Here is a 21813-nt window from a genome sequence, read left to right as displayed (position 1 = left end):
TCTTTTTTTTTTTTTTTTTTTTTTTTTTTTGGTGACAGAGTCTCACTCTGTTACCCAGGCTGGAGTGCAATGGCATGATCTCAACTCACTGCAACCTCCACCTCCCAGGTTTAAGTGATTCTCCTGCCTCAGCCTCCCGAGTAGCTGAGATTACAGGTGCCTGCTACCATGCCCAACTAATTTTTGTATTTTTAGTAGAGACAGGGTTTCTCCATGTTGGCCAGGTTGGTCTCAAACTCCTGACCTCAGGTGATCCACCTGCCTTGGCCTCCCAAAGTGCTGGGATTACAGGTGTGAGCCACTGCACCCAGACTGCACTGAGAAACCTAGAAGAGCTTTCATGTTGGTATGTTTGTAATATCAGAAATTTTACGAGTTACCAACCAGCCACTGTTGGGAATGCAAGAAATCCTGTTTAAGAATGCCAAAACAGAGTGTAATGCGTCCCTGCTCAGACCATCAGATAAGACTGTCAGCAATGACCCTCTGTGTTTCATTTCCTGTGTGTTCTCTGCATTCTGCATTCTGAGAGTTATATACATCAGTAATCTCAAGTGCAAGCATGCCATATACAGAAGGATTGAAAATAGGTAAAACATGGTGGTAGGGGCAGCTGATATCAGAAACACTGTCCCTTAGTGATAACAGACAGTGGGATCTGGAGAACAGGGATCTCTGTCTTTTTCTTAGACAGAAGCAGCAAGATTTTTTTTCCATAGGCGGCTGCACAGGTGAATGTGAGTGTAACTCTGGTTAGCTAACACTTATGAGTGTTTTCTATGTACCAAGCCCTGTGCTAGTTTCCAGGAACAAATGAAAGAATAACACATGATCTACTTTCAGGGAGCTTACAGTTTAGCAGAGAAAATGTTCACAAAAACCTATCAGCTGGGCATGGTAGCTCATGCTTATATTCCCAGGACTTTGGAAACCAAGGAGGATGATTGCTTGAGCCTGGGAGTTCAAGACCAGCCTGGGCAACATAGTGAGACCCCATTTCTAAAAAAAAAAAAAAAAAAAAATTGGCTGGGCATGGTAGTGCACACCTGTGGTCACAGCTACTTGGGAGGCTGAGGCAGGAGGATCACTTGAGCCTAGTAGGTCAAAGCTACAGTACACCATGATTGCATCACTGCACTGTAGCCTGGGAGACAGAGCAAGACGCTATCTCAGCATACACACCTGCACACACACACATGCACACACACATACACGCACGCACACACACACACACATCAGGTGCTGAGCACAGACCTCATTATTTTCAGATTCCTTATTAGTAAATTCACCTATACTAAAATGTGTACCCCCCAGATCAATACTCCTGGCACTTTCGTGGTCACTCATAGACATATGCAGAATGGCAAAATATTTGAGTCACTTTACATGCATGTTCTCAGCTGAAGTCAAACAGAATAACACTCTGCCATCCTGTTTCAGCTCTTTTACTATAAACAAGTGTCCTTTTCACAATGAATTTATTGCTTTTTTTAGGCTTTTTTTTTTTTTTTGCTTCTTCTTGGTAATGTCACTATTTAAATAGACCCAAGTATAGTACTGAAGGGCTGTCTGGTGGTCCTACTGTAAGAACCTTGTGTCTTACAGAGACAGTGTATTTAGGTAAGCTTTGTTCAGGCATGAGTTAATAGTGCTGTTGCCTATGAGTTTGGTGTTAATGAAGCAACCATATACATTAAATAGGGTATCTTTAAATGAAGCACACACACACTATAAAACAAGTTATATGTTAATTCATTGATGAAAATGATGTAATCAGAGGCTTTCAGGAACCTAACTCTTTATTTCGCCCCTAGAAGCAGTGGTTCAGTATTCACTAATTCAGTGTTCACAGTGACTATAGAACATAACTGCTTCACATAATGAGAATGGGCTGCACAGTGGAAGCTCTCTGTAGCACTCAGCAGCCTTAGAGTGGAGAGGGTAAATGGGTGGCTTCACCCTAGAATTAGTTTTGAAGGCCAGTCCAATTGAAGGAGAGAATGAGGTGGGGAATTAAAGTGATGACTCACCAGCTTTGAAAGATAAAGAGGTGAATTCAGGATGGGTTTGATAAAGGAAGTTACCAAGGGACTGGAAGATTGCATGAAGTTAGAGGGCAGGCATGCAGGGAATAATTACAACTGCAAGGATGAGAGAGTGTAGTCAAAGTCTTGCTGGAAAATGGGGGAGGGTAGAAATGAGGGCGATTAAAGAAGGCAGAGAACAGCATATTTGTTTTTAGATAGACCATTCATGGGAACTTTGAGCTCTAAGGGGTAATACAGAGATACTTAGGTCAGAGGACCTATGGTGCTAATAAAGACAGTTGGAATGTGTCTACAAGGTGCAGCTGTGTGTGCAACTCTCCAGAGATTCCAAGAACCCTGAAACGTGATGTAGGAATCCTAAATCTTCAGATGTAAAAGCAGGTATATAGAGGCCTATACCAAATATCACATGAGTGGCAGATTTGCTGCACAGAATACAGTGTATTTTTTCAGTTTACAAGACTCACAGCAATTTACCATGGAAAGATGCAGAGAAAGAATCAAGATTTGTTTACTGATGAGTTTAGGGAGAGGAGGACAGGAATGAATAGTCAAGAGTTGCTCCATTTTGACTAGTTGCTATAAAATGCTTTTTCTTCTACAGAGTTCAATGGATGTTACACTTCCAGAGTTGTCTTTGTTATCGTAATTTTTCAGTTTTCAGTTCCCTTATCATGTGACTTTCATCATTATGACATTTAAGATTGGCAAATGAGCATACTTATGGTTTGGTAAATAGAGGTAATGATTCCTCTCACTTCTGTTTGCACAGGGGTTGTGGAGCTAGATCAGCTTCCTCCTGACTGTCTGTAAAGTTTCACTGACAATTGTGGACACTCGGATTCCAGCCTTCCAAGCTTTTCTACTGGCCAAGGGGTTAGGTTTCATACCCCTTTTGTTGGTTGCTGTGATGGGGTTTGTAAATGGAACAGAGGCAAACCATATGTGTTCACTACTATTGTCATTTATGTGAAGAGTTGTCTAGAACTGTGCTGCCCAGTTCAGTAAACACCAGCCACATGTCTAAGTGGGCCCTTGAAATGTGGCTAGCCTGAATTGAGATATTCTCTAAGTGTAAAATTCATATTGGATTTTGAAGACCTAGAATGAAATAAAGAATGTGAAGTATTCTGTGAAAAAGTTAATAATTTTTCATATTGATAACATGTTGAATTAAGATTTTGTATATGTTGGATTAAACAAAATACTCAAATTCATTTCACTTGTTTTTTGTTTGTTTGTGGTTCCTGCTCTGTGGCCCAGGCTGGAGTGCAGTGGTGTGACTGTGGCTTGCTGCAGCCTTGACCTCCTGTGCTCAAGTGAGCCTCCTGTCTCAGCCTCCCAAGTAGCTGGGACTATGAGTGTGCCACCATACCAAGCTAATTAAAAAAAAATTGTTTTGTAGACACAGAGTCTTCCTATGTTGCCCAAGCTGATCTTGAACTCCTGAGCTCAAGTGATCCTCCCAAGTGAGCCTTGGGAGGCCTCCCAAAGTACTGGGATTACAGGCATGAGCCACCGCATCAGTCCTCACATGTGTTTTCCTTTTATTTTTTTAAGTTCCAGGGTACACATGCAAGATGTGCAGGTTTGTTACATAGGTAAATGTGTGCCATGGCGATTTGTTGCACCTATCACCCCATCACCTAGGTATTAAAAAAATATGGAGCACTTCATGAATTTGCATTTCATCCTTGCGCAGGGGCCCTGCTAATCTTCTCTGTATTGCTCCAATTTTAGTACATGTGCTGCCAAAGCAAGCACCTCACATGTTTCTTACTGCAGTTTTAAATATGGGTACTAAAACATTTAAAATTATATTTGTGGCTTATATTATCATGCTGTTGAAGAGCACTGTTTCTTTGAGTTATTTTTTGGATTTCCATGGAATAATTTGAAAACGATTGTATTAAATGATATACTTCTAAAGACCAAATTCTTGGGTCCAGTGATATGAATCCTTTTGAAGTTGTTAGTATACCTGAATGTATCCCGTATAAACAAAAGGATTACTGTCATGTGTACTTAACACCCCTCTACTAAGAGAGGTTTATTCATTTTCCTTGGAAATTCTTCTATAATAAAATGAAGTCAACATTTATGACAGTTCTACTGGATGGAATATAACTGAATTCCTTTAAGAACTGGTATCAGGGTTATCATTAGCTTGGATTTTGGACTAATCAAATGCTGTCATATTTTTAAATGTGCAATTCTTTCTCAAAGGAGCATTTGAATCTATGTCATGTCGAGCCATGATATAATGAGGTTTCATTGTCCCTGAGAGAGTGACTATTTTTAGAACTTAGGTGAACAGCTATTTGCAAGGCAGCCTTAGTAAATATAACAGAAAAGGCATTCATTTAAAAGGAGCTAATTTAAGAACCACTTACTAACTGCCTGCTCTCTGTTCAGTGTTAGTATTAACTGCACAAGCAAAACACAAAAGAAATTAAAGATGTGGTCCATGTCCTCGAAGTTCATCATCTGGCTCAGGAATTCCTAACCAACATCTACATTCTGATGGATCTGATGAGATGTAAGGAGCAATTAATACCTTTATAATAGCAGCTAAAGCACTCAACTTTGAAAATTATTTATTTAAATAATATTATTTATTAAAAATTGCAGATCCAAAGTTACCTTGAGAAAACACCACTTCCACATATGTTCTTTTTTTCTATGGGAATTGTGCATGGCTTGCAGTTATTCATTCCTAAACCAGGTCTTCAAACCTAAACCCAACTAGGAGTTGGGACCAGCCACACAGCAGGAGGTGAGCAGCGGGGAGGCAACGCCGATTTGTCTGTGTTTACAGCTGATCCCCGTTGCTGACGTCCGCCTGAGCTCCGCCTCCTGTCCAGATCAGTCAGCAGCATCATTCATTAGGTTTGCACAGCAACATGAACCCTATGTGAACTGTTCACGCCAGTGATCTAGGTTGCACACTGCTTACAAGAATCTAATGCTTGATGATCTGAGGTGCAACAGTTTCATCCCGAAACCATCCCCCACCCCCAGTCCATGGAAAAATTGTCTTGCATGAAGCCAGTCCCTGGTGCCGAAAAAGGTTGGGCACCGCTGCACTAAACCATGGTTTGAGGCAATGTGTAGACACAGTGACTGTTGTTCCAAGGTATAGCCAGGGGGAAGGTTGAACCGTGGTTGTAGTTAGGGAGGTTCTGAGCTACAAGAGAGGTAGCAAATCCTTCAGAGGCATTGTTTATAGAGACCATTCTGTCTTCCTATTACACATATTGAAATGTCTTCAGAAAGGGACCATTTGGGAAGTTTTTATAGAGCAGATGGCCTAAAAGAACTTAGAGGATTCAGCTTGTAAAGTTAGTTGAGGGGTACTTTAGAAGGGGAAATTGATGTGACTGAGGATACCTGAGAGGTTGAAAGGTGATTTATGAGAAGCGAGAATACCTTAAATTGGAAGATAATTGGGCCAGGCGAGGTGGCTCACGCCTATAATCCCAGCACCTTGGGAGGTTGAGGTGGGTGGATCACTTGAGGTTGTGAGTTTGAGTCCCGCCTCACCAACATGGAGGAACCCTTTCTCTAGTAAAAATGCAAAAAATTAGCCGGGCGTCGTGACACATGCTGGTAATCCTAGCTACTTGGGAGGTGGAGGCAGGGGAATTGCCTGAACCCGGGAGATGGAGGTTGTGATGAGCCGAGATCGTACCATTGCACTCCAGCCTAGGCAACAAGAGCGACACTCCGTCACAAAAAAAAAAAAAAAAAAAAGAAAGATAATTGTTTCATACATATAATTTTCTAACTGTTGCACTAATTCGTTCTAGAGTTTATTGTTCCCAAGGAACTTTGTGATGAATCTATCTTAGTGTTTAATTGCCAGGAGCTTCCAGAAAATTGGCTATGTTTTTGGGGAAGGGGAAATGGGGTGAGAAGGTGATTGACTTTCTTGGGTAAAATCATTATTTGCCAGGTGTTGTTGTGGCCAAAGTTATTTATCTTGGCTTCATGTTGTATAAATACAATGCAATCATCTATGAGCTTAGCAACTCAAATAGGACAGTGAGTACTTTTGGGCTTGTGTATATGAAAATTAACACATCACATTTCTCTAGAGTTTTTCGAAAGTACTTTTAAATGCTCCCATTTAACATCTTCAACAACTCTTGTCTATTTATGGTTAAGGAAACTGAGGCGCAGAGAGCCTAGTGTCTTTCCCCAGAATCATGTGGGTAATGAATGACAGGTCAGAACTAGACTTCGCTCTTGCCTTCTCATCCAAGGTTCTGTTCCCTGGTGTGACACCCTCTCTCAGCAGGGACCCTGCTGACGGTGACTATGTGGCTGGTGGCTGGCGTCTCCTGAGTTCCTCATACCCAGCCTGATCATGAGGAACTGACTCAGAGAAATGAGAGTCTGCTGATTCAAAGCTGAATATCCTTTCCCAGTCTTTCATTTCTCAGCTTTCTCTTCTCCTAAATTGATTTCTGTCAACTCCCAAGCAGCTTAGTCTTTGTGGCTGTTAGAACTCTTAAAGCACTTTAAGAGTCTTTCTCACTAATTTATCAGTGATAAACGTATTGTATGGTATATTGTGGATAGGTATCTCTATTTTTGCTTGTCAAACCAAAACTGAAGGAGAACTATCATTAACTTAACCTCTACATAGATTTCCGTGAATAATTCTCATTAACTTTGTTATTCTGTTATATACATTGACTTCCATTTAATGGATTTGTAGCAGGCCAAGAATTAGTGGGATACCAATACAAAGGCTATTATGGTAGTCCTGGCAAAACACTGGGCTTTGCTGGACATGGAGACTCACACCTATAATCCTAGAGCTTTGGGTGGCTGAGGTGGGCAGATTGCTTGACCCTGGGAGTTTGAGACCAGCCTGGGCAACATGGTGAAACCCCATCTCTACAAAAACCACAAACGTTAGCCAGGTATGGTGGCGCATACCTGTAGTCTGAGCTACTCAGGAGGCTGAGATGGAAAGATTGTTCGAGCTTAGGAGGTCGAGGCTACAGTGAAGCATGATCTTGCCACTGCACTCCAGCCTGGGTGACAGAGCAAGACCCTGTCTCAAACAAACAAAACACATCCCAAATCCACCAGGCTTGGATTAGGGTGGTAGCAGTAGAATTTGTGATGGAAGCTGCCATCTCCCCATAGGCAGGAGTCAAGAGGAAGCCAGGAGTGCCACATGCTCCAGAGAAAACTTTTTGCACGGGCTTCGTATCACTGGTGTTGGGAGAAGAGAGGGCCTTCTGACAAGACCTTCTCCCACACCATTGGGAAACCTGTTACTCCATCACCACATCTGCTTTAAGGCTGTTGGCACACAATTTAATTTTCTTCTTTATCCTGTTTACAACTATTTACACTAACAGCCTTTAAAAGACCAAGGCTTCTAGGTTGTTTTTTTTTGTTTTTGTGTAAGTCTTTGTTGTTGTTTTCTAGAGTCAGTGTCTTACCCTGTCACTCAAGCTGAAGTGCAGTGGTAGGATCATAGCTCACCGAAGCTTCAAACTCCTGGGCTCAAGTGATCCGCCCACCTCGGCCTCCTGAGTATTTAGCATTACACGCATGCACCACCATGCCTCATTACTTTTTAAATTTGTTATAGAGACGAGGTCTTGCTGTGTTGCCCAGGCAGGTCTCAAACTCTTAAACTAAAGTGATCCTCCCACCTGGGCCTCCCAAAGTGTTTGGATTACAGGTGTGAGCTATCACATCTGGCCCTTGTAGGTTTTTTCTTAATTCAAGTCTTTACTCTCCATCTAGAGAGATGGATAATTAGGTAAATTTCCCTGCCCTTCAATATTCCCTATTGCTTACCCTTTCCCTGCTTCATCTTCTGCTATAGCACTCACCATTTGTTTTGGCACACCGAATATTTTTCTGAATTGTTGATTTTTTTTCTGCCACTATCATGTAAACTTCATAAAGGTTTGTTTCATGTATCGTCAGCAACCTGAACAGGGTCTACCACATGACGTGTTTGAAAAGATGAAATGTTTTAAGTGTTTAGATAGCACATTTAAAAAGTGAGTTCATGAATTATTCTACAAAAGCAATGAAATGCTTTTGTAGAAACTGGAAGAATGTCAGATGTTCTTTGTTTAGTTTAATCCTATTTAGTGGCTAATTTAATTGTAACACAGAATAATGAATAACTCTTAGTAATTCCAAAATTACCCTAATGTCAATAATAATATGTATTTGATGCCATTTACAGTAGCCTCAATGAATTTTTTAGTCCTCTGTGAGATAGTTATATCTCAATATTATAAATGTTAAAATTATAAATGCTTAAAAAAGTTGTAAATATAAGAGAGAAGCCTTTTCACAAAAACATTCCTCTCTAGGAAAACAGAGACCAGTCTAGTGTGGGACATAGGTGTGTAGTTGGATAGAGCAAGGCATATGAGAAGGTACAGAATAATGAGAAAGTTTTACCTTCATGCTCATGAGGTGGCTAAATTGGTAGTAGTGACTTTGGGCATGTGAGCTGCTGCTTCTTAATACTGACAGCATGTTAGTACAGGACTTTGTACAGCTCTGCATTGCCTGCTGAGGAATCCGGGCATCAGCAACAGAAAGTTCCAAAGCATTAACAGAAAATTCAGTTATGTTATAGCTATACATCCAAATGGAAGGAAGCTGGAGATAGTCAAGAGTTCTCTGCTAGGTATTTTTTCAAACATGCTTCTCATTAATTAAATAATTTCCGTGTTGATGTGGAGAATGGGAGCACTGAAAAGTGGCACTGCCATAGGGCTGTTTTCTGTGAAGTAGGTAGAGTAAGCAAATGTGTTAAATAAGAATTTCTGCAACAACTCTTCCAGACACCTTCTACCTTACTTGATAACGCAGTGCCCTGATCACATGATTTGCAGATAGTGAGAGATCTGTGAATGATTGCTGAGATGATGGCCCCAACCCAGTAGCTCAGCTTCCAACTTCTTAAGCAGGTCTGGACTACTGATACCTTTCCTGGGTCCAAATGCTCGTGACAACCTGGCTCGAAATCAAAGTTAAACTTTAAAAGTTATGTAATATTTTGTTGCTGATGTGTGTCTAACCTTTGGCAGTCTTAAAAATAATCCCATAGCTGCTATTAATTTCAGTGAAACATGGGGATGGGTTATAAAACTCACACATAAGAAAAGTAGATTGTAGATCGAGTTCTGATATTGGGCCTTTAAACAAAAAAGGCTTTATCTAAATTGCTGGTTATCTCCCTGATTCCAGAAAGGATGAATCATCTTACTGAGACAAATAGATATGCAGTGCCTTTTCTCATGGGTGGAGTTACACTGCAGGCCTGACCCGGCTACCTCTTTTTGGTGTTAAGAGTTTAGATATGAAGTAGTTAGAAACACAGCTTCATTGTAGCCCTTCTGGGCTGCAGTTTCATTTATCAGGTTGGGGATTTCCTGGAGCCTTATCTTTCTTTTCCTTATCTCTGTGTTGTCTGGATGCTGGTACTTGGTCAGATAGCCTTTTGGTAGCACTTTTTCAAAAAAATGTATAATATGCGTACTTTAAAAATTCCTCTCATTGTTATGTATATTGCATTGCTGTTCGGCACTAAACAAAGTTTCCAGATAAAGGGATGCTGTGGAGCTTTGTTTAGATACTTTAGGAGGGTATCTAAAAGCTACATCGTTTTGCTGGTTTATATGAATATTAATGATAGCAATAATGTTGAAGGAAAGATTTTGGGAGTCAAACTGCACCCTTCCAGGGTGAGTGCTTTACTTTTCCTTCCAGCTCTCTCAGGTTGTTTTGACTCTGACAGTTCTTTTAAAATAAAGCTTGTAGGACCGGGCGCGGTGGCACAGGCCTGTAATCCCAGCACTTTGGGAGGCCAAGGTAGGCGGATCTCGAGGTCAAGAGATCGAGACCATCCTGACCAACATGGTGAAACCCTGTCTCTACTAAAAATACAAAAATTAGCCAGGCGTGGTGGCACACACCTGTGGTCCCAGCTACTCGAGAGACTGAGGCAGAAGAATTACTTGAACCCAGGAAGCAGAGGTTGCAGTGAGCCAAGATTGCGCCACTGCACTGCAGCCTAGAGACAGAGCAAGACTCGGTCTCAAAAAAATAAAAAAAATAAAGCTTGCAGAATTATTGTAGATTAAAGAAATCAGGTTATCGTTAATGGCAAGATTTTTTTAAAAAATAGTTTTAACCATTGTTTGTAAGTAATACATACCTATTATTAGAAATTTGGAAAATATAGAATTTTTAAAAAGCATCTTGATCATGGGTTCTCGAAATCATTCTGATATGTTTTTCTATGCTTTCTTTTTTTTTGCTTTGTGATACTTCCTTTTTCTACATTCAGTTTTTAAAAACCATGCTTGTTGTCAAACTGCATATACAATTTTTATCCTGTTCTTTTTATTTTAACATAAGAATTTTCTATGTTTCACAGATTTTATAAAGATGTGCCACTCATTCACTGATTCTTTCTGTTGCTGGGTGCCTTCTGTCTGTGCTCTAGGTGCCAAATGCTTTACTCTTTAAGGTATGGAGACGTGAGTTGAGAATAATCTAGATTATAATTAGGAACTGCAGATCTTACTGAATTTCCATCTGACTTTTATCTGGATCTGAAAGTTAAATTACTTCCCAGGTATTTCCACATTTTAAGTAAAAACAGTCATACTGATTGATTTTTATTGTATATTTAAGCTAACTTTGTATGGATTAAAAAATAAAAATCACTTTGCCTCAAAGTATGTCCCTAGCTGAAGTGCTGGACTGGGAGTGGAGGGCAGAGCAGAATCCTGGGGAGGCAGGTGGAGCTTGTGTGCCTGGCTTCTGCACAGGGATTGTTTACAGGGGTGAGTGAGTAGGGTAGGGTTGATGACAAGGTGTCCGACAAGATACTTAGTCACTCACAAAGCACATGACTTGGGCCTTGTCCTCAGAGGACTGAATTAGTGAGAATCTAAACATTCTAGGTGGCATGGGCTTTGAGATGTAAAAGAAAGAATTTCACTTATCAGTCCGTGATATCCAATTGCCTCCTCCTCAGCCCCTTCCCAGATCTGTCTCAGTGGTCAGGCATGGACATGGTGTGAGGATGAGCAGGATAGCTCACTCATGAGCAAGGATGCCTAGATTTAAGTCCTGACTCTGCCACTGACAAACTATATACCTTGGACCAGTTCCTTAACCTTTCTGTGCTTCATTCTCCTCTTCTATTAAGAGAAGATATTACTGCTATCTACTTCCTTTGATTAAATGAAACACGTAAAACACGTAGAAGAGCACTCAGTGGATCTAACTACCAGTGTTTTTGACCCTATATGACTGAATTTGTATATATTGACAAATTTCCTTAGCGCTGAGTTCATCAGGTGAGTTTAGATGGCATTAGGATAGGTGTGTTATTGTTTGATCGAACACTGAACTGGTATTGGGAGGATGGCCTGCTGCTAACTCTTAGGCCCTATCCATGTTTATGTTTCTGAAAACAGCCAAGTATTGACAGACTTGGTTCCAATCCTGGATCTGTCTCCAAAGCCCATTCCCCTAAAGTAGACTGCTTCTGAAAATCTTTCACACCTCCTTACCTTAATCTACTGCTCTAGCCTAGGAGGAGGACCTGTTTTGTTTTGAATAAATTTTGATTGAATTATAATATACAAAGCAGTGTACATGTTCGTGTTGCTGTGTGTTCATAGTACCAGTACTGGGATCAAGAAACAGCATCCCATACTGTTTTGTGTCTTTCTGGGGACCGTACTTTGAAGATCTCTGGTAGAAAGATTTGTGATCATTTGTTCTTGTGCAAGGAGAAGGCACTATGGAACCATGAGAGGGAATTACCCCAATAAAGAGGAGGGTCATTTGTGATGCTGTGGATCATAAACATCTGCCACTCCCTCCCATCCTGTATTTTTCCTTTTTTTCTCATTAAAGTAATGTGAATAGACAGAGAAAGAGGGATTCTTTTTTCTTTCTTTCTTTCAAGACTGGACATGCTGAAAGGAGAAAGATTATTTATTGCAAGTCTCATTAAATGAGAATAATTAGAATGGACTTTTTAGGGAGCTGTATTATGTCTTAGATTTTTCTCCTTCAAGCTACATTTCTCAATTGTTGCTTTTGAGTTAATTTTTCATTGCATATCATGAACATTGCTTTTCATCATGTGAAGAATGTGAGATCAAGGAACTACAGAAATGCATGAATACTTAACCTAGAAACTTTCATGACTTGAATTCTCCCAACTCTAAATCAGGCATGGGAATGGACTTTTTCTCAGATGTCAGATTCTGGATTGGAGGTGGGTCCTGGCAGCACTGCATCCAGAGGTTTTGGAGAGGAGTCAGGCCATCACAGGAGACAGTGCTGTGATTGCTTAGAGATTTTGGCCACAAGGAAAAGAGGTTGGACTTGTCTTGAGTACTAGATGCTTGCCTTTGATGATCTAAATGATACTGTGCTATTTATTGATTCTTGAACTTGGCACTCTTCTCTAGGACCACTTAGTACCTGGCATATGGGATTGGAAACAGTACAAATAGCAGCTTTAACAAATCGAAGCAGTAGTCTCCCTTCCTTACATATACCACATGGATTCATCATGCTTTCATACTTGTGTGGTCCTCCCTTCCAGTGTCTTAAAAAGTTCATCAGTATTGTGAAAGTAGCAATGGTGGCAGCAGCAGTTCCAGTCCACAGCCTGGTGAACTGCGTATGGAGTGTGGGAGTCTAGTCAGTGATGGCAGACACTTTGTAAATGTGTAAACTTTAGATAACCCAAATTATTTTCTATGATACATGGATGAACTATAGAAAGGAAATAGATAACGGGGCCATGTGTAGAGTTACAAATAGGGTTGATGATAAATTGTAATATGTAACGTATTTAATATTTAAGAGCAGAGCACCCAGCATGATAATGAATAACAGTATGAATACTTACCTCTATAAGTATTTGATTCCATTTTTGGAAAGAGAAGATCAAAACAGGGAGATTAGATTGAGAAAGAGAATAGACTTTTAAGCATAAAAGATCTACACATACCTCCTCTTACTCTCTCAGTTGCTCTAATGTCTCAGAAGAATGGTTGTGATGATACAATTATGGATTTTCTACTACTGAAGAAATTTCCAAGCTCCCATTTAAACAGGAAATTTGAAGTCATATAGAGGCATCCCTTTTTAAATCTAATAGTTGTGGTTTTGTTTTGCATTTCTGTTTTATTACATTTTATCAGATTTTGAATTGTGGAATTATGTCTTATTAAGCAGAGTAACAGAGGAGCTGGCATTTCACTTTTAAAAAAATCTAAAAATCTTTTCTGTTAAGATATGTTGTGATTGGAGTGATCACAAGATGTTAAAAGTCTCTATGGGAGCTTTTGCTGTAGGAGGGAAAGGGAGAAATGGAGTGTGAGTGTACAGGCACCCTCCTGATCAGACGTATGCATCTGACTATCAAGGAAGCACACTGCTTGTTGCAGTTAGATTCATATCATAGTTTTGTGTTTTTGTTTTGTTTTTCGTTTTTTTTTTTTGAGACAGAGTCTTGCTGTGTCACCTAGGCTAGAGTGCAGGGGTGCGATCTCGGTTCACTGCAACCTCTGCCTCCCAAGTTCAAGCAATTCTCCTGCCTCAGACTCCTGAGTAACTGGACTACAAGCATGCACCACCACACCTGGCTAATGTTTTTGTATTATTTTTTTTTTTTTAGTAGAGATGGGGTTTCACCATGTTGGCCAGGCTGATCTCGAACTCCTGACCTCAAATGATCAGGAGTTGAGTGACCACCTCAGCCTCCCAAAGTGCTGGGATTATCAGCGTGAGCCACCGCACCCAGCCCGTATAATAGTTTTAATGCAAATATTTAGTGTTATTAAACCAATCAGAAAGTATCTGTTGGACATTTACCGTGGATAAAACCTGCGTGAGGTATGAAAATGAATGTCAAGACCCAGGCTTATATGCAAGGAATTTATAATCTAGTATATAAGAGAGATATTATACACTTTTTTTTTTTTTTTTTTTTTTGTGACAGGGTCTCTGTCTGTTGTCCAGGCTGGAGTGCAGTGGTGTGGTCATAGCTAACTGCAGCCTTGAATTACTGAGCTCAACTGATCTTCCTACCTCAGTTTCCTGAGTAGCTGGACTACAGGCACATGCCACCACTCCTGGCTAATTTTCTCATTTTTTGTAGAGAATAGGTCTTGCTATGTTGCCCAGGCCAGTCTTTAAATCCTGCCTCAAGTAGTTCTCTCACCTTGGCCTCTCAAAGCACTGCAATTATAAGCATTATCCACAGGTGTTTTTATAGTGCTTGCATAAGTAATCTTTCACTTCTCTGTTAAAAGGAGAAAGTGACTTTTAAGGCAGTTTATGGGAAGAGAGAACTCATGATCATACTGTGGCCACGTCAGTTAAGTTTTAAGCTCAAAATGGGTTCTTCTTGGAAAAAGAAATTTATTTTCTTTTCCTCGTTGTATCGCGATACTATCAATTTAGCATGTGCCATAGAGAATTCAAGTTGTCGTAGGTATGTTGCAATTTTTATTTCTCAGGAGAGAGTGAATTTCAGATATTTTTTGAAGGTGTTTTAAGGATTATATACATATATACATAAGAATGTCATAATAAGGTCATGCCATGGTGTTAGTTTTTCTCACACTTGTGGAGTGAAATATGTGGATACCATATATTAAAAATAATGGCAAAAACCGCAATTACTTTTGCACCAACCTAATACAAAGGTACATTTAAAAACTGCTGAAGCCAAAGGACCAGCCAAGAGTTTATCAGATCTTAGGGATCTATTAATGTTTTCTTCACAAAATCCCAGGACCAGGAAAAGGAAAACAATTGGGGCAATCCCTTGTAGTTTTGTGTGTCAAGATTTGACCTGTATTCCAAGGATCTTGATTTTTATTTCTAATAAAAGAAAAATGTTTTCTTCATGAACCCACGGAATCATATTGATTCTGTAGCATTGTTCTCCATTTTCAAATGAAGAATATTAGTGCCAGAAGTCAAAATTGAGCTGCTTTTGTCCTCAGGTTGAACTTTCTTAGCTTGAATATGCCTAGAAATTCAATGCAAGAGTTTCAAGGGTATATGGCTGCTCATGATCATTTTTTTCCCCTTGTATTAAAGCAAGGATATGTCGCTAATCTGCGTCCCACCACCCCATGTCATCTATACATTAAGTCCTACATTTGGCTGTTGTGGGTAACCATCCCTCGCTTGCTGTGGGTAGAATTTTGCAAGGTTGCAGAGTAAGACCTGTCAGCTGACACTGGCTCACATGAGAACCATTAAGAGGGTGGTGTGGCCAATGTCAGAACAACCTTGCAGCTGAAGGCAAGTCACTGCGTTGCCCAGAGCCATGTGAATAGGTCTTGTGACCAATTAATTGACTACTACATAATCTCCAGCTAGGGAGCACAGATGGAGTGAGTCAGTCCAAGCTGCTCAACCTGTTAAGTGTCTTGTCTCTGCTAACTGGAGTATAAGCTTAGGAACAAAAGTAGGACTTGTCTACGTTTGTAATGGGATTGCAGACAGCACATTTTATAATGTAATAGATGGATCTGACTTCCTAAATTATTGGCGGGGTTAATTCACGTAACAAATGAATGTTCCACCTTTTTTTTTTTTTTTTTTTTTTAACTTTTGAAAGGGGAAATTAGTACGCTGCTGCCAATTAGCTTTTCTCACATGCTGTGTAGCAATGTAATGATTGTTTAGAACTGCCGGTCACTACGGAATATTCCTCACATAACAAAGGAACTTCAGGATTTGTGTCCAAGTCCATGTTGGTGGTTGAGGTAAACCGGAAGAACATTAAACCGCTCAGGAGATGTGTGGCGGCACAGGGAAGACCACAAAGCAGCCCGGGAGCTGGCAAGACTCAGCCAGATGTGTGAGTGATGCTGTTCCTGGTGCTGGGAAGATTTACAGGGTGCTTTTATGCTCAAAGATTAAAAAACACGCCGTCGTAGACAGGAGCACTGACCACACGGAACTCAACAACAGGTTTGAAACTTTAGTTCTGTTTCAAAATCTCGGATAATTTTTTATTTAATTCCCTGTGTACTAAGGAGATGGAGTTGTGTTGATCTGAAAGTTGTTTCTCGTAAGTGATTTTAAGTAGGAGAAATGGGGTTACTGGTGGGTGTGCAGAGACAAGTCCTTTCTCTTATAGAAAAGATGTAAGCATGGGTATTTTTTAGTGACTGTTGTGATTCCACTACCCACCTGTTTTCTTCATTTCATTACCTCTGCTGAAGCCAACTTGTAAGAAATGTTTACATCTTTGTCTCTTGAAGCTTGGATGATACTGTTCGCAGTAATTATCAGGGAAAAAAGGTGCCATCCTGAAGTACCAGCACAGTTAGTAGATGGGGCACAGGCCTGGGAGTTCTCACTTCATAGTCTGCATGGTGGGCAGGTGGATGTGCTTTTCCATTTGGAGGCAGGGTGGTGGGGAAGACCCAGTCTCCCTCTGGAAAACCCTCTCCATGAGAAGGATGCATTCTGAACAGCAAATTTTAATAATGGAACTTGTCTAAAAAGAATAACATACCTGCAATATTCTTTTTGTTTTATTATTAAGTCCACTTTGGAATAATTTATTTATTTTGTTATTAGTGGTACTTAATTGAAACACTATTTGTAAAGAATTTTATTGCATATCAATAAAAACAAAACACTCTTTTGAGAAATGCATTTCATTCCAAATTCTTCCATAGATAGTAAGGAGAGCCAAAAGTTAATGATTAGTGTAAAAGAGAGTTTATAAGTTCATTAAACCTGGGCATGGTGGCTCAACCCTGTAATCCAAACACTTTGGGAAAATGAGGTGGGAGGATCACTTGAGCCTAGGAGTTCAAGACCAGCCAGGGCAACATAGCAAGACCCCATCTCTACAAAATAAATAAATAAATAAAAATAATTAGCTGGTCATAAGGGCATGAAGCTGTGGTGCCAGCTACTTGGGAAGCTGAGGTGGGAGATCGTTTGAGCCCAGGAGTTATTGGTGCAATAAATTGTGATTTCACCCCTATACTCCATCCTGGGCAACTGAGCAAGACCCTGTCTTTTAAAAATAAAATAATAAATTCACTTAAAACGTTTTTTTCCTACAGAAATTTTCTCAAAATTAATATGTCTCATCATCTGTTTATCCCATAATTATGTTTCTTGGTTTGGTTAAAAATAATCAGAATGCAGCTTTTGTTCTGTAAAAATCTTTGTCTTTTTTAAAAATAGAAACTTAATAAAACAGGCAACAGAGTAAGATCTCCCATCTCGAAAAAAGAAACTTAATAAAATGGGATGTAGTCCACGAAAGTGTAGGAGCACAATAGACTGGGGAGTGAGAGAGAAGTGGAGAAGTTACTTTACAAGTGTTAGGTCACACGCTCTTCATTCAGTTAAAGAGATCTATTTGTAGAGGAGGAGGTAATGATATGGTACATTAGAGAAATAACTAGAGTGTTCAGATAATAATTTCACTTTTATATTATCTGTTTTTATCTGTGTCTTATCAAGAAAGGGCGGCTGAGTGATAGGAGAGAGTAATGGAGTGACAACTCAAGTTTATCTGAATCCTGATCCCTAAGCTTTGCTGCCCAGGAGCCTCTAACCCTGGGCCAGTCTCCGCGCTTCTCTGAGTCTCACTCTCAACTGTTAAACTATGTAATTGACTCAGATTATTTTAAAAATTCTTTCTTCTTCTGAGATTCTTAGATGTAGTAGGGCCTTCTGTATTCTCTATTTTTGTTATTCTATACAATTCTAGATCCCCAGATAGCTATTTTGGATGAAAGATTGGGAGTGAATGTCCATGTAAGAAAATAATATGCAGGGCCAAATTTTGGAAACCTCTAAAATTTTTTATTTGAACTGCTGCTTCTCACCTTCAGTGCGCTTGCTATTCTTTGGTAAGATTTTAATCATTTTATTTAAGCGATGGTTTAAACTTTGACATTTTCATGCCTATTATCCTCTTTCCTTGTTTTACCTTCCATTAGATTTACTTCTCTAGTGCTGATAATTTTTTTTAGCACTTTGTAAAATAATGGCATATATTTGTCAATTAATTGGAATTCATCTCTAGTCAAACAACGTGGTATGATAGACCTCATCCACTTTCTCTTCTCCTTACTATGATCTTGGAAACATTGCTTACTTGCAGTATTGTGCTTGGTTTCCAGAATTTCTTTAGGACTTAGGCCAACTTTAGGGTAGAAGTGAATTATTGACAGGTGCTTGCACTGAAGGACCTGGCTCCAGAGTGCTCACGAGTTATCTGTTTGTCCAAGTCATGTGACAGTCAGGTAGCTAGGACTTCCAATCTCTTCTTGTTCTTTGATATCTTAAATCAGTAGTTCCAGGAGGTCTTCTTAGTTCACCACACTGACAAGCAGGGTTTTTTTGTTTTTTTTTTTCTCATGATTTTCCAGTAACCGAAAAGATGAAGAGAAAGATTACACAATTACAGTAGAATTATGTTGTATATGTGATGATGGCCACAGTGTAAAACAGACAGAAACAATGCAGAAAGAAACATGTTGGTCATCTCATTGTGGCTCATGTAGCATGACACATTTCAGGATAGGAATTGTCCTCTGTACCTCCATTTCCATTCCCCCTAACCTCTATAAAGGTGGATGTTGGGGTTCAATTCATTTCATAAAATTCTAGAGTCAACAAAAAACTACAGAGTTTGATAAGAGGTATCCTAAATGGCTTGTAAGTAAAAATACCTTGCTGAAACTCCCTTCAAATCTGGTGACTCTTGGCTGGGCACAGCGACTCATGTCTGTGATACCAGCACTTTGGGAAGCCAAGACAGGCGGATCACTTGAGGTCAGGAGTTTGAGACCAGCCTGAACAATATGGTAAAACCACATCTATACTAAAAATACCAAAATTAGCCTGAACCCAGGAGGCGGAGGTCGCGGTGAGCCGAGATCGCGCCATTGCACTCCAGCCTGGGTAACAAGAGCGAAACTCCGTCTCAAAAAAAACCCAAAAAAAACAAAAAAACAAAATTAGCCAGGCATGGTGGCAGGCACCTTTAATCCCAGCTACTTGGGACACTGAGGCAGGAGATGCACTTGAATCTGGGAAGCAGAGGTTGCAGTGAACTGAGATCATACCACCGCACCCCAGCCTGGGCAACACAGCAAGACTCCATCTCAGAAAAAGAAGAAAATCTAGTGACTCTTAAATATGATGCCAGGTATATAGTATCATCTTCAAACAATTGCTTCTAATCCTCTTTCTTAAAATATTGACTATAGCAACTTTTGAGTTTTTGAAACTTTCCCAGCAAATTAGCAAACAATCCATAGGGCTATTTATATGAGAAATCTGGGACTTGCCACACATATCTGTGGATCATTGTTGCTCTGGTGGCAAAAGAAAACTTGCCATGTCTTTAAAGTATACCCCTTGTACACTGAAGAGGAACTGAAACAGAGCACTTCAGAGTCAATTGTGCTTTACAGTTTCAGATCTTGAAATTTCGATTCAGAAGAAATTCTCTATACTGTTTTAGAATCGCCAGGATAGAAGAAGCAGAAGGATTAATGAGTATAGATATTCATTGTATGTACATTTTAGATGAGGTAATTCTATTAAAAAAGGGAAATCCTTAGACTGTCTGTGGTAGTTACTTAATAAGAAAGTAAGGACAGAAGAAACCTGGATGCATTTTTCCTTGGTGAGCTGCTTCACATAGATAAACTGACCATGATTTTATGACCACTCTATTTATAGCAGTTGGGATTACTGACTAGGAAATATAAAAATAGTCACAGATTTAGAGAGAGAGATGCTAAGGCAACCCACCAAAGAATTCTGAAGAGTATAATAAAAGGTCATTAAAAGGAAGTGTAATGCAGGCTTTGTAGGAGTGGAAAGAATGTTTCTCACTGTGTGCTGTACCTAGAAACAATGTGAAAACCACTCTACCTTGATAGTACTTAATAGAAAATGTAGCTGTTGGACAGGTCAAATGAAGTGGGTAGAGAAAAAAACAAACTCTAGTCAGCTGATGGTCTTGTGCTTTGTGGCAAGCTTCCTTGAGAGGTCATAAATCGTTGGGTGTGACTCTTTCTGATGCATTGGGTATTGCTGTCACACGTTCTTCTGTGCTTCCTGCATTCCTTCCTTTTTTACTTTTATGTACTATGAGAATTTTTCTTTGACTAGTTAGAATAGTTTATTTCTGCTGGCTGATGGTAGGGATTTTGAGATATGATTCCAGACTGATAAGAGTGAATGAGTCAAGGAATGCAGTATCATGTCTGATTTAGGGTTCAAGAACATTTGTCTTTTCCCTCTGAGGATACATCACTTAATGAGGAATAAATCATCAATCTCAATATAGGAGATTTTCGTAGATGCTAACAACTGACATCAGCTTTTGTCTGGGTCATATTTGGATAAGCGTTGATGATATAACAGAGTAAAGCACTTGTTATTAGTCACCATAGCGAACTGCATCCAGAATGGCAGTGTTCCAGGCAGAAGATGAGGTTAGTCCAGCTCTGGAGTCTACGGGCCAGTCACTGATTGGGCAGCTTCTGAAGGCTTTTTTCCTCAAGTTCTGCTCAGCTCTGTGCTGAACTGGAATGCTGGCTGAACTGGTCCTCCAATATCTCTGAGTCTCCTGTTATGACCCCTATGGTGAGTCAGGCTCTGGCTTAGCCTTATCCTTTTATTGTTATAGTGACAAAAGCTGAATAATTTCTGCACAGTGAGGTAGCAAGCCCTGGTGGGAATTGGTGAGAGCAATAACTGTGACCCATCTAAAATTATAACCGTCAAAAGTCACCAAAGGGAATCCAGCCTGTGGGTTCTAAAAACACCAAGGTTCCTGGGAGTTTTCTTTCCTTTTATGACTTCCCAAGGGGATATTTAGGTATCAGGTGTACATCCATCTGTCAGCCTTACGTCTTTAAGCGTTTAAGAAAGGCTTTTTAGGCCAGATGCGATGGCTCATGCCTGTAATTCCAGCACTTTGGGAGGCTGAGCCAGGTGGATCATGAGGTCAGGAGATTGAGACCAGCCCGATCAACATGGTGAAACCCTGTCTCTACTAAAAATACAAAAATTAGCTGGGCATGGTGTCACGCGCCTGTAATCCGAGCTACTCAGGAGGGTGAGGTAGGAGAATTGCTTGAACCCGGGAGGCCGTGGTTGCAGTGATTGTACCACGGCACTCCAGCTTGGGCAACAGAACGAGTCTCCATCGCAAAAAAAAAAAAAAAGATTTTTAAAAATACTACTTTAGGTTTTACAGAACAGATGTGAATGAAAATCCTTTTTTCTCACTATTTCATATCCTTTCACTTTCATGCCTCACCCTGTCCAAAGGCAAAAAAAGGAACTTAGTTGAGTTAAGCTGCTTTCCCACTTACTAATTTTCAGCTCTCTAGCATATGAGAAACTAGATTTAATACCAGATAAAATGGAAGGACCTTTGACGTGGCGATCTTCTCTACCCTGATTTTATGATATGAGGGTCTTCTCTGCCTTGAAATCACTGTCTTTGGGAACATCATCTCGTCTTTCTGTTTTTATTTTCTAAAAAAGAAAAAAAGAAAGAAAGATGGTAGAATGGAATGCTGTTTCTTAAGCCTCAGCTTCAGATTCACTGAACCAGATTCCTGGAGGTAGAGCTTATGAAGCTTTGTTGATTTTACGCGCGCGCAAACACACACACACACACACACACACACACACACACACACACACACAC

General features: G+C 40.0%; 1 protein-coding gene, 1 long non-coding RNA gene and 1 other non-coding gene across 7 annotated transcripts in view; 1 reads left to right on the top strand and 2 right to left on the bottom strand.

Annotated features, from left to right (window-relative positions):
• Positions 1 to 6694, bottom strand: part of LOC116530472 — a 10558-nt gene extending 3864 nt beyond the window's left edge. Inside the window, exons 1-2 of the long non-coding RNA XR_004260017.1 lie at positions 6608 to 6694; positions 6334 to 6338 (exon numbers count right to left, since the gene is read on the bottom strand). This is a non-coding gene — a long non-coding RNA (uncharacterized LOC116530472). The remainder of the gene's footprint in view (positions 1 to 6333; positions 6339 to 6607) is intronic.
• The window catches only part of FNIP2 (folliculin interacting protein 2), a 141641-nt gene that overhangs the window by 26504 nt on the left and 93324 nt on the right, over positions 1 to 21813 (top strand). For 2 of the 5 annotated variants that reach the window (XM_032248553.1, XM_032248552.1), the window contains exon 1: positions 14199 to 16073. The exons of 2 other annotated variants lie outside the window; for them this stretch is intronic. In XM_032248553.1, coding sequence (XP_032104444.1) covers positions 15898 to 16073 — 176 coding nt within the window. In that variant the 5' untranslated portion in view covers positions 14199 to 15897. Of the gene's footprint in view, positions 1 to 14198; positions 16074 to 21813 lie in introns of those variants that run through there. One more of the 5 variants, XM_032248555.1, reaches the window with a different exon arrangement.
• On the bottom strand, positions 3706 to 3812 carry LOC116530570. Its single transcript, XR_004260068.1, has one exon. It is a non-coding gene; the product is annotated as a U6 spliceosomal RNA (small nuclear RNA).

The sequence above is a fragment of the Sapajus apella genome, unplaced genomic scaffold (assembly GCF_009761245.1).
Source record: "Sapajus apella isolate SASKATOON/1434 unplaced genomic scaffold, GSC_monkey_1.0 scaffold67, whole genome shotgun sequence".
NCBI classification, from domain to species: Eukaryota; Metazoa; Chordata; class Mammalia; order Primates; family Cebidae; genus Sapajus; species Sapajus apella.
The sequence above is the reverse complement of the archived record's forward strand: the minus strand, read 5'-3'. Positions and strand labels throughout refer to the sequence as shown.